The 17,589-nt window shown below is 35.8% G+C and overlaps 1 protein-coding gene, 2 non-coding genes and 1 pseudogene across 3 annotated transcripts; 3 read left to right on the top strand and 1 right to left on the bottom strand.

Moving 5' to 3' along the window:
- The first annotated feature begins 1,195 nt into the window (after positions 1–1,195).
- On the top strand, positions 1,196–1,268 carry trnav-cac (transfer RNA valine (anticodon CAC)). The gene has a single exon. It is a non-coding gene; the product is annotated as a tRNA-Val (tRNA).
- Positions 1,269–7,289: 6,021 nt separating this feature from the next.
- Positions 7,290–10,095, top strand: LOC106923593 (tripartite motif-containing protein 16-like). The gene has a single exon (XM_014996720.2). It carries the CDS (start codon positions 7,305–7,307, stop codon positions 8,766–8,768), a length of 1,464 nt encoding a protein of 487 aa, XP_014852206.2. The 5' UTR covers positions 7,290–7,304; the 3' UTR covers positions 8,769–10,095.
- Positions 10,096–13,013: 2,918 nt separating this feature from the next.
- Positions 13,014–15,836, top strand: LOC148154537 (uncharacterized; annotated as a pseudogene).
- Positions 15,837–17,430: 1,594 nt separating this feature from the next.
- trnav-cac (transfer RNA valine (anticodon CAC)) lies at positions 17,431–17,503 on the bottom strand. Its single transcript has one exon. It is a non-coding gene; the product is annotated as a tRNA-Val (tRNA).
- Between the last annotated feature and the right edge of the window lie 86 nt (positions 17,504–17,589).

Here is a 17,589-nt window from a genome sequence, read left to right as displayed (position 1 = left end):
AATTTTTTTGTCACATTTAGATTTTTTTTGGATAAAGTATTTTTTTAAATCAGGATAATGCAACCTGAGTAAAAATAAAATTATTAATTCTATATATATAATAAAGTCATAAAATTACAATTATTCTCATGTTATGACTTTATTCTAGTATATTCTATATTTTATTCTCATACACTTTACACTTGAATTCAACCAAAGGTTTGTAATGTGCTTCCTAACTTTTTTATTTGTAAGTATTAGCCAAGACTCTCTGCTGATGACATCTTCAATAAATTACTTTATGGATTGAACAGACACCATTATACATTTTGAACTGTAAATTTTATTTTAGGAACCATTTTTCATTTTTAAGTGTTGATTTTATTTTGAACCTTTTTAAGTGTTGATTTTATATTTGAAACCTTATTTATTTTGAAGTGTTGATTTTATTTTTATTTTGTATTTGAAACCTTATTTATTGTAAAGTGTTGATTTTATTTTGAACCTTTTTAAGTATTGATTTTATTTTTGAACCCTTATTTATTTTGAAGTGTTGATTTTATTTTTGAACCCTTATTTATTTTGAAGTGTTGATTGTCTGAAAGACCTTACACATGAATTGCCCCATATGGGGTTTGAACCGACGACCTCAGGATTACCGGCACGGTGCTCTAACCTGCTGAGCTAACTCACCTACCTTACAAACTGTTGAGTTTCCATGGATTTAAGAAGAACTTACATGATTTTACCACAATGTAGATTTGATAAAAGTGCTTATATTCTAATGTTTTTCAAAACAACATACATAATATTTTATTTTCCAGAGATTTTGTATTTTGAAGTGTTGATATTATTTTTGAACCATTTTTAATTCTCAAGTGTTGATTGTATTTCAGAGATATTTTTTTATTTTAATGTGTTAATTTTATTTTTGAACCATTTTTTATTTGTAAGTATTGATTTTATTTTATAGCCATTTAGCCAAGTCTCTGTAGAACCATTTGTCTCTGCTAATGACATCTTTAATACATTTTGTTGATCCCAGGCTTAGTTTATGGACTGTAATGTGAAATTAGGCTCAAGTATAAGTTTGGTCACCAAGTTACTGTGCTCTCTGAGAGGATCTGTAAGTATTTGACATTGCTCCATGCCCATCGTTGACGTTAGTCTCTAACAAAATGTGGATCATCTACCAGGAACAATGGCAACACCATGAGTTTCTGTAGTGTAGTGGTTATCATGTTTGCTTCACACGCAAAAGGTCTCTGGTTCGAAACCAGACAGAAACAGATTTTACATGTTCTATTCATCACAGGTGTTTACTAAAGGTCAACAAGGGTCTGTGGTGTCATGGTCTGTACTCTGAATCCAGGCATCTGAGTGCAAACCTCAGTTGAAATTTTCATGTTGCATCTCACATCATCAACTTTGGAACCTCAAACTGAAACAAAGCAGAGAAGTTCAGTTCCTGTAGTGTAGTGGTTATCACGTTTACTTAACATGCAAAAGGTCTCTGGTTCGAAACCAGACAGAAATGGTTTTTGTAGGTTATGCATCTCTTGGGGTGCAGTGAGACAACAAGAGCCTTCCTCTTTGGTGATGGTTCATTTGCCAATTGACTTCAATGTCGGCTTCTTTGAAATCGAAGCTACTTTACTTCAATTACCAATTGGCAGTTTTATGGCGTAATGCACATGTGTCAAACTCAAGGCCATCTTTTCATAAAGTCTATAATGTCTGCCCATGTGACTTGTTTTTATCATTTGTTTTCTTACCTTTAAACACTGATTTAAATATTGTAATTTTTAACTGAGCAGTAATTTTACATCCATGGAAACTCAAATGTAATATTTAAAACTTCAATGCATAAAATCAATTATTTAACATTATGAAGTGCTGTTTAATTTATTTTTAACATTGTATTTTATACATTTATGCTAGGGGTGCCCAAGTCTAGTTTTCCAGAGCTACCATCTGCAGCTTTAGATGGTTCCTTCTCTAACACACCTGGACCATTGACTCATTATGAGCTTCTACAGAACTGAATGAGGGAAGTCAACCTTTTGTCTGGGGTGTCTTAGCAGGGATGCTCTCCTGATTTGTACCGTCAATGTGGCCCGTTGAGGGGGGCCAATATGCTGAAGTGGCCCTCGGTGAAATTGAGTTTACACCCCTGACTTAGAGAACTGATTGATTATTAAGTATAGTTGATCTGACTGATAAACTGTAATTTTAAGTTTCCTTGTTGCTTCGTTGTTTCCTCTGTTTGAATGAGATATAAATCTGAACTTCTCTGTTCACCTAAAGGTTCTGATGATGGTGAAATAAATAAACATATTTCTGAGCCGATGTTCTCCATAAATCACCTTCAGAGCTGCTCTATCCTGCATAGACAAAACCATACAACTAAACTGACTTACAAGCACTTTTTCAGAAAGATATAGGAGTTTGTTTTCAGTAAATAATTCCTTAATATTGCAAAAAAAACTAGATCCATTGTCAAATTATTTCACATATAACGAGATATTGTGTTCGTGTTTTTAGTGAAATAATCTCCCAGTGGAACTAGAACTTTTTCATTAATATTAAGGAATTATTTACTTAAAACAAGATTATATGTCTTGCTGAAAAGTTACTTGCAAGTTCTCTCATTTTAAGTGGATGAACATATTTGCACTAGAAACCAAAAATACTTTGTAAATTTTTGTTTTTACAAAATCTTAAAAGAACATATTCATATAGTAAGCACATGAAACGTGTTTACTTTTACTCAAGTTAATGAGTAAAAGTCACTTTTACTAGAGTACATTTCTTTGTACCTTAACTTCAGTAAACATGATTTCAGTGAGATTCCAGTTATTACTTCATCCACATAATGTAAAATTCTTTTACTGAACTTCGAGGTGACTTGTTAGTGTTTGATAAGACGGACATCCTGTCCTCGGCGTTCTGCGGTTAGACGTTCCCAGAGTTCAAAGGTCAGCAGCAGAGCATGGCTGAGGGGTTGAGCTGTCAGTCCTGTTCAGCCGTCTGAACCTGCAGCCATCAATCTGTCGCAGGCAGTCAGCGCCGACGCGCTACCTAGTCACCTTGGAGAGGGCTGAGAATGGAATCAATTCAAATGAGAGTCAAATTTAGTTCCTCTCAGCTCCGGTTGACCTTAAGTCTGCCAACAAAAGTGTAAGTTCCTTCGTTTCCTTCGGGGACCGTCCTCAGCCTTTTTAAACAGAATCAAATTTAAATCGAACTCGATAGATTTGCTGCTCCGCAAACTGGATGATGTCGATGCTGCTCGAACAGAAGATACATCCAGAACTTTGGGATACTTTACGTTACAGAGATTAATATACTGTAAGTGAATAATTAACGACTTTGTCTCAATTTTTGAGCTAAAAGGACGGTTACCATGGAAACATCATGTTGTAACCACAAAGCTGAGTCTGAGCTGAGGTTAGTTAGTCTCACTAGTCGGCTTACTGCGAGTCCAAACTGCAAAAACACAAAGTCTTATTTAAATATGACTTATTTCAATCTAGTTTCTGGTGCAAATATCTTAGTACTCTTGAAAAAAGACAAAACTCATTTTCAAGTAGATTTTCAGCAAAATATAGAAACTTGTTTTAAGAAAATAATGACTTCACTTGAAGCAAGATCACAGGATCAAAAACTCTTTTGTCAATATTAAGTTATTTACTTCAAACAAATTCCTCTTGCTGAACAGCTACTACTTCATTAGTTTTGTTTTATTTCACGTCTACAAACATATTTGCTCTCAAAACTAATCAAAAATACTTTTGTTTTTGCATTGCATGCATTTTCATTTGCAAACTTTTAAGGATCACTTGACATTTTTGCAAAGTTTTTGGCAATTTCTTTTTAAAATTCTGCAACTCCAGCTCACAACTTTTCATTTAAAAGTTACAATGTGTGTTACAAGTTAGATAATAAGCTTCACTGCATTTTGAGACTCCCTTAAAATTAGCTATGCGACGTTTAAAAGTTGATATTTTTTCTGAAAGTTGTCATTTAAATTTCATTTCATTTCATTTCATAACTGCTGGAGGGCAGAAACAGCATCAAACTTTATTAAATCTGGTTATTAAATTCTCATTGTAACGGCGAAGTCCCTGAATGTTGAGCTGACAGTCGCCGTCGTCCTCAGGACATCACTGCCTGCCGCCGTCACACATGAAAGCTTCTCTTCTTCTTCTGATCAACCCAAAGCAGATCAGGAGCAAAACAACAGAATCGGCTCTCTGTCGAATTCTGTGTCCCATAAATCCTTTTTTCACAGAAATGATAAACTTTCCTTTTTATTTTCGGTTCCTTCAGTATTAATAAAGAAGGAATTTCAGATTAAAGTTGGAACTATTGTGATTTATTAATGAAACTTGACATGAAAAAGATTTTAGAGTGCTGAAAGAAGGGGGACAACTCCTCTTTAACAGATATAAACCTCCAGCAGAAACTTCCAAAAAACATATTTTAAACAGGATTTTGAATTTAAAAATATTTTGCAGTTTAGTCAAATCCATAAATACACAAACAAGATGAGATGCAATGAAAAGCAGAATAAATTTGAAATCAAATGTTTGACAATAAAATTATCTAAAGCTGAATTCTAGTAAAATCAGCTGAACTAAAACTTACTAAACGTTTTACAATATTGAGATACTCAAACTCAAACCTACTTTTACTCAAAGCATTCAACCCAAATAAGGAAATGATCAACCCCCAAAAAAGAAGAAATCTTATAACACAATCATTTTATAAGATTGTATCTACAAAAGTTTAAGATTCTTTTTGCGGCCCTGAAGTTATTCCAACGTAACATTTTTGTCAGTGTATTTGTGGCTCTGCTGTTTGTTGGGATGATTTGTGTGGAGTGAAAACTGTAAAGCTGAATTTTCTGATACATTTATTGACCCATTAACTTTGTGAAGAAGCAGATCTTGTTTTAATTTGCAGTTTGTGAATAACTGACGGTATCTGGGCCGAGTCGTCCCGCTTTGCTTTGCAGTCATTTCATTACTGACCTGAAGTTTTAACAGCAGCTCCATGAAGAAAACGGTAAAATATCAGTCCAACCTGGAGTCCTTCCCCTGAGCTTTTCCAGAAATAAAATCTGATTCTTTTCATCTGTTCTTGTCTCCTGGAACTGCAGCTTTTCCCATATTTGTCACATTCAGGGATCAGAAATAAGGCGACTCTTTTGCCTTCAAGTCATCTGAACTGTTGGGCTTTAAAAACTGGGACATAAAGTGATGATGTCACTTAATTTCTATAATATTATGAAACAAATGCACTTATGCAGCAGCAGGCATTTCACCTTCACTAATATTCTAATGACTAATTAGTTTTATTTTATAGTTTTTTGTTTTAAAACTGCACCTTTTCTGATAACTGCTAAAAACTCATCATTCTGTCTATTTAGCCCAAAAAGTGAAAACATTTAACAAGACACATTTTTAATCAGAGATATATCATGAGGTCATTATTTTAGGAAAGTGACTGTAAAATATAAATCCATGTTTTTAATCTTTGAATGTTTTATCTGAAACAAAATAGAAACGGCAGGTTTTCTGTAGAGTACTAGGAACATAAGGACACAATCAAAAAATTATTCAATTGATCATAATAAATAAAAAATATTTATCTTCTTGAATAAAGAAACAATTAGATAAACTGAGATGTTTAATTTCTATGTTGCTCTTGCGCCACCTGGTGGCTTCATGGTTAATAACAACCTTCTCTCAACTGTTTCCGTCTCTTTTATGAGACTGAAAGCTCACAGAAACAAAATCATTTAGATGTGCAGTTACAACAATAAAGGAACATTTTCATGAAAAGTAGAACTGTGTCAAGAAAATCAAGACAACTTTGGTCTGAAATCTATCCAGACAATGAACAGGTAAAGAATTATTACAGCCTGAATTCAACAGAAACACCAACTAAGAAAAGAAACAAAAACCAAGAGAAGCTGCAAGTAAATAAATCTAAAATCTTACTCGAGAGTAAATGAACTCATGCTGCATCTCACACACTGTTGATGTGTGTTATCACTCTGCATGACTCAGTTCAGGTCAAATAAGACAGTCAGGTGTGTTTACAGGTAAACCAACAGGCTTTGAGAGAATAAATAAGTTACTATTTATGTAAACGTCACAGAAAATGTATAAGTTTTAAAGGGATTCAGAACAGCCGACATTAAATCACATCTTTCTTACCAAAATAATTTATTTTTTGTAAATACCAGAATAATTAGAGATTATTCTAACTTTCTTGCAGTCACTACATTTATTTGGTAGAATTTGCTTTTTAACTCCTGGTTTTCTACTCCAGATGTTTCAAGAGTTTGCTGGGATTTTGGCTGATTCATCCTGAAAACAGGAGAAACGGTAAAGTTTGCTGTCTGTTACCGACATACGGAGAGTTATGACCACTTTAAACAACGGATGAGTCTGATACCAAAGGACAAACCTGACTTGTGGAGGTCGTAACTCTCCTGATTGATTTCTTTAGATTTTTCCATGATGTCACATGAGAGGCAGTTTATTTGTCCTTAATACTTCAATATCTGGGCTAACATGCTTTCCAAAACTTTAAGTAAATAGAAATTATTCTGATAATCCTGAATAATCTTATTTAATGTCAGATAGAGAGAGAAAAAAGTCAACTACCTTCTTATGAAACAGAGTGAAGACTCTTCAGATAACAAAGTTTAAATGGATTTAAAGATGCTGACAGTGTTTAGAGGAGTTCCAGCTTCAGTCCAAAGGTTTAAATATACCAGGAGTTTCTCAACTTAAGATAACATGTTTGGTTTCACTTTTAACTACACACTTTCTGATTACACAACTCCTTTATTTTACTCTGTTATTACATCTAAATGCTTATCAGATTAAAGTTTAAAACTGAATATTACAATAGCCATAAAGATTGACTGTTTTACACTCCATGAAAAACTGTTAATATTTAATTTGACTGTAACTGACTAAATTTTAGAGTTCAAGAAGAACTCTTTCTGGAGTTTGGGGAAGATTTTAGTTCAGATATTTTATGGTTTGCTATAGAATTTAAATAAATAAATTTTTCCTTAAAAATAAAACAACTGATTGGATAAACTGAGGCTGTCATGTGGCATCACATCAATGATTAACAGAAGTTTCCTTGTATAAAGGTTAAACTCCGATGGGTGGAGCATGTAAAGCCTTGATAGCTCCACAGCTGCTCTTTGTTCTCATATTTGTTTAATTCCTCCCCTTCAAGCCTGAAGTCTAAAAATACAAGAGATTTTCAGATAGTGACTATAACTGAGAGACAAAATGGAGCAGAAAGAAGATCAGCTGGGCAGAGAAAGCTTCTCCTGTTCCATCTGTCTGGACATATTCAGGGATCCGGTGACGATTCCCTGTGGACACAGCTACTGTATGAACTGCATCAAAAATCTCTGGGACCAAGAGGATCAGAGAGGAATCCACAGCTGCCCTCAGTGCAGGAAGACATTTACACCGAGACCTGATCTTGGGAAGAACATCACGTTAGCAGCTTTAGTGGAGCAGCTGCAGAAGACTGGACTCCAAGCTGCTCCTGCTGATCACCGCTATGCTGGACCTGAAGATGTGGCCTGTGATTTCTGTACTGGGAGGAAACTGAAAGCCATCAAGTCCTGTTTAGTCTGTCTGGCCTCTTACTGTGAGAAACACCTTCAGCCTCATCATGAAGTGGCTCCTTTAAAGAAACACAAGCTGGTGGAGCCGTCCAAGAACCTCCAGGAGAACATCTGCTCTAAGCATGATGAGGTGATGAAGATGTTCTGCCGCACTGATCAGAAATGTATCTGTTATCTCTGCTCTGTGGATGAACATAAAGGCCACAACACAGTGTCAGCTGCAGCAGAAAGAGCTGAGAGGCAGAGAGAGCTGGAGGAGAGACGAGGAAACATCCAGCAGAGAATCCAGGACAGAGAGAAAGATGTGAAGCTGCTTCAACAGGAGGTGGAGGCCATCAATCACTCTGCTGATAAAACAGTGGAGGACAGTGAGAAGATCTTCACTGAGCTGATCCGTCTCCTCCAGAAAAGAAGCTCTGATGTGAAGCAGCAGATCAGATCCCAGCAGGAAACTGAAGTGAGTCGAGTCAAAGATGTTCAGGAGAAGCTGGAGCAGGAGATCACTGAGCTGAAGAGGAAAGACGCTGAGCTGGAGCAGCTCTCACACACAGAGGATCACAACCAGTTTCTCCTCAACTACCCCTCACTGCCAGCACTCAGTGAGTCGACACACTCATCCAGCATCAACATCCGTCCTCTGAGACACTTTGAGGACGTGACAGCAGCTGTGTCAGAGCTCAGAGAGAAACTACAGGACGTCCTGAGAGACTCATGGACAAACATCCCACTGATGGTCACTGGGGTGGATGTTCTACTGTCAGGACCAGAACCGAAGACCAGAGCTGGATTTTTAATGTATTCAAGTGAAATCACTCTGGATCCAAACACGGCACAAACATACCTGATTCTATCAGAAAACAACAGGAAGGCAACCGTGATGGATCAACCTCAGTTTTATTCCAGTCATCCAGACAGATTCACTGATTACTGTCAGGTTCTGAGTAGAGAGAGTCTGACTGGACGTTGTTACTGGGAGGTGCAGTGGAGCGAAGCTCATGTTTACATAGCGGTTACATACAAGAACATCATCAGAGCAGGCAAGGGCTGTGAGTGTAATTTTGCACGTAATGACAGATCTTGGGCTTTGGATTGTTCTCAGGAAGGTTTTACCTTTTAGCACAACAACATCAAAACCTCCATCTCAGGTCCAGTTTCCTCCAGAGTCGGAGTGTACCTGGACCACACAGCAGGTATTCTGTCCTTCTACAGAGTCTCTGAATCCATGACTCTGATCCACAGAGTCCAGACCAGATTCACTGAGCCGCTTCACGCTGGCTTTAGGTTTTATTACAGTGGACACAGAGCGGAGTTCTGCAAGCTTAGAAAGAATGAACTCTTGTCTTGATCTTTCATTCTCTGTGATTTTTTTATTCATTCCTGGTGTTTTATCTCTTACTTGTGACCTTTTTCACTGAAATAGTTTATCATCATTATAAGTAGTTGACGAAGTGAAACCAGCTCTTTGATTCTGTCCTGTTTTGATCAAATGTTGTTGACACAAGTCAACATATATAGTGGTATTATTGACATTGTTTTCATATGTTGTTGATTTTTATAATGTTAAACTTGAGAATACATTTACATACATAAATACTGCTTCAATTAGTTCGTCACTTATTTCTAATTTCATAAAAACTTCAATAACATAAGATTGAAATAAAGCAGTTTTTAAGTACATGGGTCAAAACTCTGAGTTAATTTCAGGTAAACAGCTTCAGGCTTCTGGTTGAACTGGTTTTAAATGAATGTAGCAGAGGGAGGAAATCCTCCTCTGCTTACGGGAGACTTTTCAGACTGAAAATCTGTGCTCTCGAATTATGGCAGAAAAATTCCCCCATAGAGTAGAAACATTACAAGTTTTGAGAAGAAAGACATGTAATCTTGCTTTCAAAATGAAAATGTAAGCAAATGTACTAAACGTTTTTAGACCTGAAGACATGTATTCCGGCTTTTAGACTGAAAATGTGTGCTCTCGAATTATGGCAGAAAAATTCCCCCATAGAGTAGAAACATTACAAGTTTTGAGAAGAAAGACATGTAATCTTGCTTTCAAAATGAAAATGTAAGCAAATGTACTAAACGTTTTTAGACCTGAAGACATGTATTCCGGCTTTTAGACTGAAAATGTGTGCTCTCGAATTATGGCAGAAAAATTCCCCCATAGAGTAGAAACATTACAAGTTTTGAGAAGAAAGACATGTAATCTTGCTTTCAAAATGAAAATGTAAGCAAATGTACTAAACGTTCTTAGAACCAAAGACATGTAATCCTGCTTTTAGACTGAAAATGTGTGATCTCGAATTATGGCAGAAAACTTGCCCCATATCTGCTGAGCTCTGTGTGTTTGGACAAAACCGAAAGTAATGAATGACTGAAAAAGAAGAAAGAAGATGTTCTTTTTATGTGACTGAAAGAAAAATAAATATGTAAGCTGACTGTGAAAATGTCAGTGTGAGCATCAGATTTATTAAGAACATTAAACTGATACATCTTTGGTATTAATGTTTCATCGGCTCTGCTTTAAGTTTCCTACCAGACTCTGAAGCTGCTGCAGAGTTTATCAGAGGTTTTATGATGCATTTTACTCTGGTCTTCACTCTCACAGTCGTTCCTCAAAGAGGGAATCACTAAGGAAATCTTCCACAAGAGCAATATAATATCTCCAAAATGTTAATCACTAGGAAACATAAAAATGAGATAAAGCTGAGAGAAAGGTTAAGGCCACTAAAGGTTTTAAAACCTGTTATTTTTATAAAACGTTGCCCTCCTTCATGTTTCAGCAAGAGGACCGATGAAGTCATTAACATTTCCATTCAAGGATTCAATGCCTTGTGTTTCCAAACAAGGTGGAGTAAGAAGCCCCTCTCCATTTCCTCCCAGAGGTGATCGAGGATGAGCTTAAATTATCTCTACTTCTGGAGAGACTTGAATGTGACCATCCACTGAAGATCCATTTGCTCCCAGAGGAAGTCAAGGATCTCCTACCTCAGGGGTGTCAAACTCAATTTCACCGAGGGCCACTTCAGCATATTGGCCCCCCTCAACGGGCCACATTGACGGTACAAATCAGGAGTGCATCCCTGCTAAAACACCCCAGACAAAAGGTTGACTTCCCTCATTCAGTTCTGTAGAGGCTTATAATGAGTCAATGGTCCAGGTGTGTTAGAGAAGGAACCATCTAAAGCTGCAGATGGTAGCTCTGGAAAACTAGACTTGGGCACCTCTAGCATAAATGTATAAAAATACAATGTTAAAAATAAATTAAACAACACTTCATAATGTTAAATAATTGATTTTATGCATTGAAGTTTTAAATATTACATTTGAGTTTCCATGGATGTAAAATTACTGCTCAGTTAAAAAATTACAATATTTAAATCAGTGTTTAAAGGTAAGAAAACAAATAATAAAAACAAGTCACATGCACTGAAAAAAGTGTGATCAGGGTTAAGTAATATTTACTAAATAAATAAGAGCAAACTATACATAATAAAAAAGACTGTGTGCAGTTTTGAATCTCACTGAGCTGAATTAACCAAATTTGAATATTTTTTTAATTGCATTTTACTCTGTTTTTATTTAAATATAATCAGCAAAAAAACAATAAGTATTATTTATTTATTTTCATTGGTAAAGTCAAAAATGCAGAAAATTGATAAATTTTACTCATTTGGGAGGCTTTGACTTTTTCCCGCCCAAGGCATTTTCATCACAGGAACATCGCGTCTGCTCAGCATTTCGTGGACTACCGTTTGCTTAAAGGTAAGACATGTTTTAAGTGTTCTTAGTTAAACAATTCAAGTGTCTGTAGCAGTTAAACATTGTCTTAAGTTACTGCAAATTAGCAAACGTGGCAACTTTACTGTACAGCAAGTCAATTAAGTTATATTGTGAAGGATTCGAAGTCAGTCTACGTCGTCTTTGATTTGACTAAATGCATTGCAATGATTGAAAAAGTAGTCTCAATGTCACAATTTAATGTGACTAACATAACATCGTTATATAGTGGCCGTAGAATACAAGCTACTCTTTTATTTAATTTAGTTTCTTGGCCTCAGCCCAAGCTTCCCCTCCCCCACCTTAACAAGCTAGCTAGCATGTTTGGGCACCATAATGGAGGAACAGACGTTGTTTTCAACGGTGAGATAATCAATGAGCTAATCAACTCAGGAGTTTCGTTTAAAGTTACTGCATGTAGTTTTTACAATTAAAATGTACTCAAGTAACATTTTTACTCAAGTAGCATGTTAAAAGCAGATTTCTAATCAGTTTTTATAACGTTACACATTTCGAAAGAAAAATCAGCCGTTTTGCATAGTTACATTTTCAGACAAAGTGCGCTGTTTCTTTTTTCTTCTTTTAATTTGGCGTGTTTTGAGCACAATGGCTGGTGTTTTGCTAAACCCCAGTTCACCGGCTCTCACTGAGGCTCTCCATTAACATTACGTTAGTTACATTCAGTTGGCACAAACGGCTTCCTCATTTTTCCCGTTTTCTCGGAAAAACGTTATTCTTTCAAACTGTGGCTGCAGCTCACACTGACAGATAAACAGTTACAGTGAGATGCGTCTGTGAATGTTGGGTTGAAATCAGTATGTAGCTTCGTACTGACTCTGAGCTGCCACAGAGAGAGGGAGAGAAATGTTTCCTTAGTCCGTTTTGGGCATCTTTGATTTTAATATTTATTTTTTGGCATTTGTTGATGTGCATATTACCTTAAAATCTGTTTCATATTTTTGTCTTAACATCTTAAAACGATAGTTCATTTTTGAAGTGGGATTGGATGAGGTATTCATCCATAGTTGGTATATTATAGAGCTGGATGATTTAAAAAAAAACTTAATTGTGGTGATCTTTTCAGTGACATTACAGTTGCGAAATGATTTGCAATTTCTGAGGGAAATATAATTTTGTATAATTGTTTTCTTATTTTCATTAAAAAAATTAAGATGATTATGGCGTGATTCTTGCAGGGATGTGTAACGGATGTTTTTTTTTAAGTCTCTAGATTAGGATGTGTAGGCCAGGACATCTTTGCAGCAGAACATTTCATTTAAAATAATTTTTTAAGATTTAAGAAATGTAAGAAATATTGTACCTCCTGTGATTTGAAAATTGCAGTAGGCTGTATTGCAATTTTGATAAAATTTTGATTAGTTGTTCAGCCCTGGCACATTATTTAATTACTAGATCTATTAGTTATGTAGGCTACTAGTTATACACTAAATTAAAAACACCTTTTTTCTTATTATCTTAGGTTCTGGCCTATGGGGTGGCAGTGTAAGATCTGCAAGTCTTTGTCTGCAACAAAAGGGAATCTACTAAAACATTACAGACTACAACACGCAATATTTGGTCGTGGGCAAACCCAGCCATGTCTATATGACAGTTGCCCTTGCTCATGAAAGTTTGGACAGTTCCTCTGTTCAACAGTCCACTGACTGTGACTCTGCATCATTTGAAGAGTCAACTGCATCAAATGCAGAGTCATCTGCTGGAACATCTTCTTCACAGGACACCATTATCCTGTCCTTGCTGAGGCACTTGTCAATAAATATCCTTGTCTCAAGGAACCCGGTTCCTTTGCAGGTTACTATGGCTGGCAGCAAAGCCTTAAATACAAGATGTCAAATTATCGCACCAAACTCAGAGGCTACGGTGTTCCTGAGGTGTTATGCAATGCACTAAAACGCAAGACCCCTGCGGACAAGAAGTCTGCAAAGAATGTTAAAAAGCCTCGAAAAGCAGAGATAAACTTCCTTCCTCCTTACCCGGCTGGAGAGGATGAAGAAAGTCAAGAACAAGAGAGAATTCTGTTGCTTACTGAAGTAAAGAAAAAGGACAACAATGCATTGATAAAAGAAAAAATGGCCAAAACATTTGCACACAGAAGAAACGAAATCATCAACCAATCACCCAGTATAGAGGACATCAAAGCCAGGTGGCCCACTCTATTTGAGACATCTCACGTGAGTTCTAAGTGCATGCCAATCAGAAATATTCCTAGTCAATGTGAAGGATTGCATTTGTGATTCTGCATTTAGCAATTTGAAACTAAATGTGTTACGTTACTGTCATCTTTTTTATAGATCAAATTTGATCCATCTTCTTGCTTTTGAAAAATGTCGTAAGAACAGTATGTATGTTTGTAATATTTGATGCTTTAAAACTGGTTTCATGATTTGTCTTTCAGATCCAGGATGAGTTTCACAGAATCACAATGGTGCATCTTGAATCAAAGTTCATGTCCAAACTGGATGAATATACTCCTCGACTTCTGAACCTCTTCCACTCGAAGGGCGGAAGCATGGGGTTGAGATTGCAGGCTATCCTACTCAAGGTATCTTTCATTGAGCATTATCGTTGCTAATATTTTATTCTCAAAGTTTTGTGTTTAAACTTCTGGAATATCATTACTTAAATTTACTGGAGGTTAGCCTGTGATTGTCTTTATAAATGGAATATGAAATAATCGCATGAGAATTTGTATGAGTAGTGTTTTATTGCACTGGTCCCCAAGACGGCGCAGGAACTCAATATTAACAGTAATATAAACCACCTGGTGTTTCTTTTTTTTGTTTCAGACTCCAAGCAATCCTGACATCAACATGACCAGAGATTCGATGTTTGATGATGTACCTTGGGGAATCTACAGATGAACTCTTAAAAGAGTACGATGTAAGTTGAATTAGATGTTAAAATATAAAGTAGGTGATTTCTCTCATCTCTTGTACTTGTTATTTGTTGGAAAGTCAAATCACAAAATAGTCATAACTGTATTTCTCCCAGTAGTTCTTGGCAAGGTATATCATTGTCCTCTGTTAAGTGTGTTTAAATTCTTATTTTCCATTAAGTAATTTTAAATGCTAGTGCAGAATGCTATCTCAATTTGATTTCACCAACTGGCATAATTTAAAACTTGTCAGTAATTTATGTATTTTTTTTCCTAAGAATGCTTTACCTAACCATAACTTTTTTTTTTTTTTAAGTCTTGGCAATTTTTCCCTAAAAGTGAGCTAAGAAATGATGGCCAAGACGCTGCTTTGTGAATACAAAGACATTTTTACAGAAAGACTGAGGCAACGCAGAATAAGATATTAATCAAGACAGTGCCAGGAAGAAATAATAGTGTAATGGATTGATTTAATTTCAGAAACTTCATTTAGAAATATTTGTAACTGTTCAGCTCCTCATTGCATAATTGATTATAATATAATATATTATTATGATTGATTTATATATATATTTTTCCTTTTTAAATTATGTGCGTTTTTTTTTGTTATCTCAGATTTGTCTAAAACACTGACATAAATAGAGTGCATTACAAGCAACGGCTGACAAACTCCAGATTTTCTTGTCCAAACAGTTGCAAGCAATTTGGGAAATGGAACCTTCTCCTTTGGCTGCACTGTCTGATATGCACAATGTTCTTGCTATTACAGGATGCTGATGAAGACAGTGTGTCACAGGACCTTGCTGTTCAAAGCCTGAAGATCTACAACATCAAAGCTAACACGTCAGAGGATCCAGACATCGGTATCGTGGTGGACGGCATGAAAATTCTAACTGCTCTGGGTAACTTTCCAAGGGCTTGCTCCCTGCTTGTTGGGTTGGCGTATGCTGTGAATCTCGCCTATCCAAAGGAGCTCAGATACACGTTTGAAGTGTTTCAGAAACTTCTCCTCGGGCTGGATAGTTCAAAGCTCTCCCCAAAAGTGAACAGCCTCAGGAATAAACTACTGGCTTAAGAAAACGGACCCTTGCTAAACAAAAGGGAATAGACAAGTCACTGTCAAAACCAACACGCAAAACTTTGTGAAATGCTCGGTGAAGTTAGTTAAAATTAGGGTCATTTTCAGTTCAGTGGATTTCTGCATGTGTATTTTTCTTGCAGTACATTACAGTTAACCACCCTTTCTAAGGACTGACCCCTTGTTCTCATATGTGCCTGTTATATGGCTTGGATCTGTTCAGGTCTGTCACATGAACCCTTGTCCCTTTTATACAGCATAGAGCATCCACTATTGCCTTTTTGGAGAGTCCATGCAGGCTTCACCACTGAAGGGTGATGATCTGCAGGCTGGAAAACTTTGTTGTGTTTCATTTGCACTTTATTTAATGTTTTTTTTCCAGTTCTGTCTTTCAACTTATTTTTCGAAAAGGAAAGTAAGTGTCACGGAGCCAAGGGCCCCAATACAGTGACAAGATGTAGCATAAACATACAAAAAAAAGAAAATGGAAGTTTTTATGCCTCAAAGGTCTTGCCCAACTCTAACATCTTGTCATGTGTTTTCCCCAGGTAAGTTTTATGTGCATACTTGTTTTGGGCTCTGCATGCCTTAAACATGCAGAGCACAAAAGTGAACATAAGAGTTCCCTTTAAACATAAAGTGAACTCTTATGTGATTGATAAATTGTTGAAGCAAGTTTAACTGAGTCCACGTTGATTGTTGTTGATGTGATGGTTCTAAAAAATCATGTTAACTATACTTTGAGCAGAGTGGCACTATGTTTTTGACTTGATACTGATATATATTGTCCCTTCTCTGTTTTATTGTTGTATTTAGGAATTTTGCACTAGTTGGTGCTGGATAAACACGTTTTATAACATTGCACAAATAAATGCTGCTGCTGTTTTATGCATTGTAATTTGTTATTTTTTGATGCCACTCAAGTTTGGTCAGGATATTGTGTAAATTAGACACAGAAAAATTATGGCAACAAAGTGACATTCAATATTATTGAATAGATTTAAAGTGCTATGATACAAATAAAAACTTAAAATTGATTAATTATTTTAGCTACAGATTAATAAGAACAACAGTTTTAATGTGTTGAATTAACCAATAATGTGCTATAATATGAGTTGATATTATTTGTATTATTTACTTAATCCAAATAATTTTTATGTTGATGTTTAGTAAATGTAAATCAATTTCATGCATTTAATTAATAAATATAAGTTAATTTCACCTAGATTATTAGTAAATATGATTAAATTTCCCCCAGATATTTAATAAATCTACATCATTTTTGCTCAGATACTTAGTAAATAAAAATTAGTTTTTCTTGTAAAATTGACTTGGATTTACTAAATATTTTTGGGCAATATAAATGATCATTTGCATTGATATTAATAAATCAAACACATTTCAGCTGTTGCTTTTATTAAGATGTACTTCATTTTTTTAAGTTAAGTTAAGTTAACATATTCAATACTTTTTAATCAAAATTGTAGAACTTAAATTCTATTCAATTATATTACGTGTCACTTTGTTGCCACAATTTTTTTAAGTAACCATTGGTCAAATTTTTCTCAGTGTGGGCAGACATTATAGACTTTACGCAAAGATGGCCTTGAGTTTGACACATGTGCATTACGCCATAGAACTGCCAATTGGTAATTGAAGTAAAGTAGCTTCGATTTCAAAGAAGCCGACATTGAAGTCGATTGGCAAATGAACCATCATGGAAGAGGAAGGCTCTTGTTGTCTCACTGCACCCCAAGAGATGCATAACCTACAAAAACCGTTTCTGTCTGGTTTCGAACCAGAGACCTTTTGCGTGTAAAGCAAACATGATAACCACTACACTACAGGAACTGAACTTCTCTGCTTTGTTTCAGTTTGAGGTTCCAAAGTTCCTGATGTGAGATGCAACGCATGAAAATTTCAACTGAGGTTTGCACTCAGATGCCTGGATTCAGAGTACAGACCATGACACCACAGACCCTTGTTGGCCTTTAGTAAACACCTGTGATGAATAGAATGTGTAAAATCTGTTTCTGTCTGGTTTTGAACCAGAGACCTTTTGCGTGTGAAGCAAACATGATAACCACTACACTACAGAAACTCATGCTGTTTTCACTGTTCCTGGTAGATGATCCACATTTTGTTAGAGACTAACGTCAATGATGGGCATGGAACAAGGTCAAATAT

Source organism: Poecilia mexicana, unplaced genomic scaffold (assembly GCF_051168715.1).
Source record: "Poecilia mexicana isolate PSO_F unplaced genomic scaffold, ASM5116871v1 scaffold_17, whole genome shotgun sequence".
Classification (NCBI taxonomy): domain Eukaryota; kingdom Metazoa; phylum Chordata; class Actinopteri; order Cyprinodontiformes; family Poeciliidae; genus Poecilia; species Poecilia mexicana.
The sequence above is the reverse complement of the archived record's forward strand: the minus strand, read 5'-3'. Positions and strand labels throughout refer to the sequence as shown.

Bases quoted from the DNA above. Each gene is read 5' to 3' on its own strand.
- LOC106923593 (XM_014996720.2), top strand. From the start codon at position 7,305: ATGGAGCAGAAAGAAGATCAGCTGGGCAGAGAAAGCTTCTCCTGTTCC.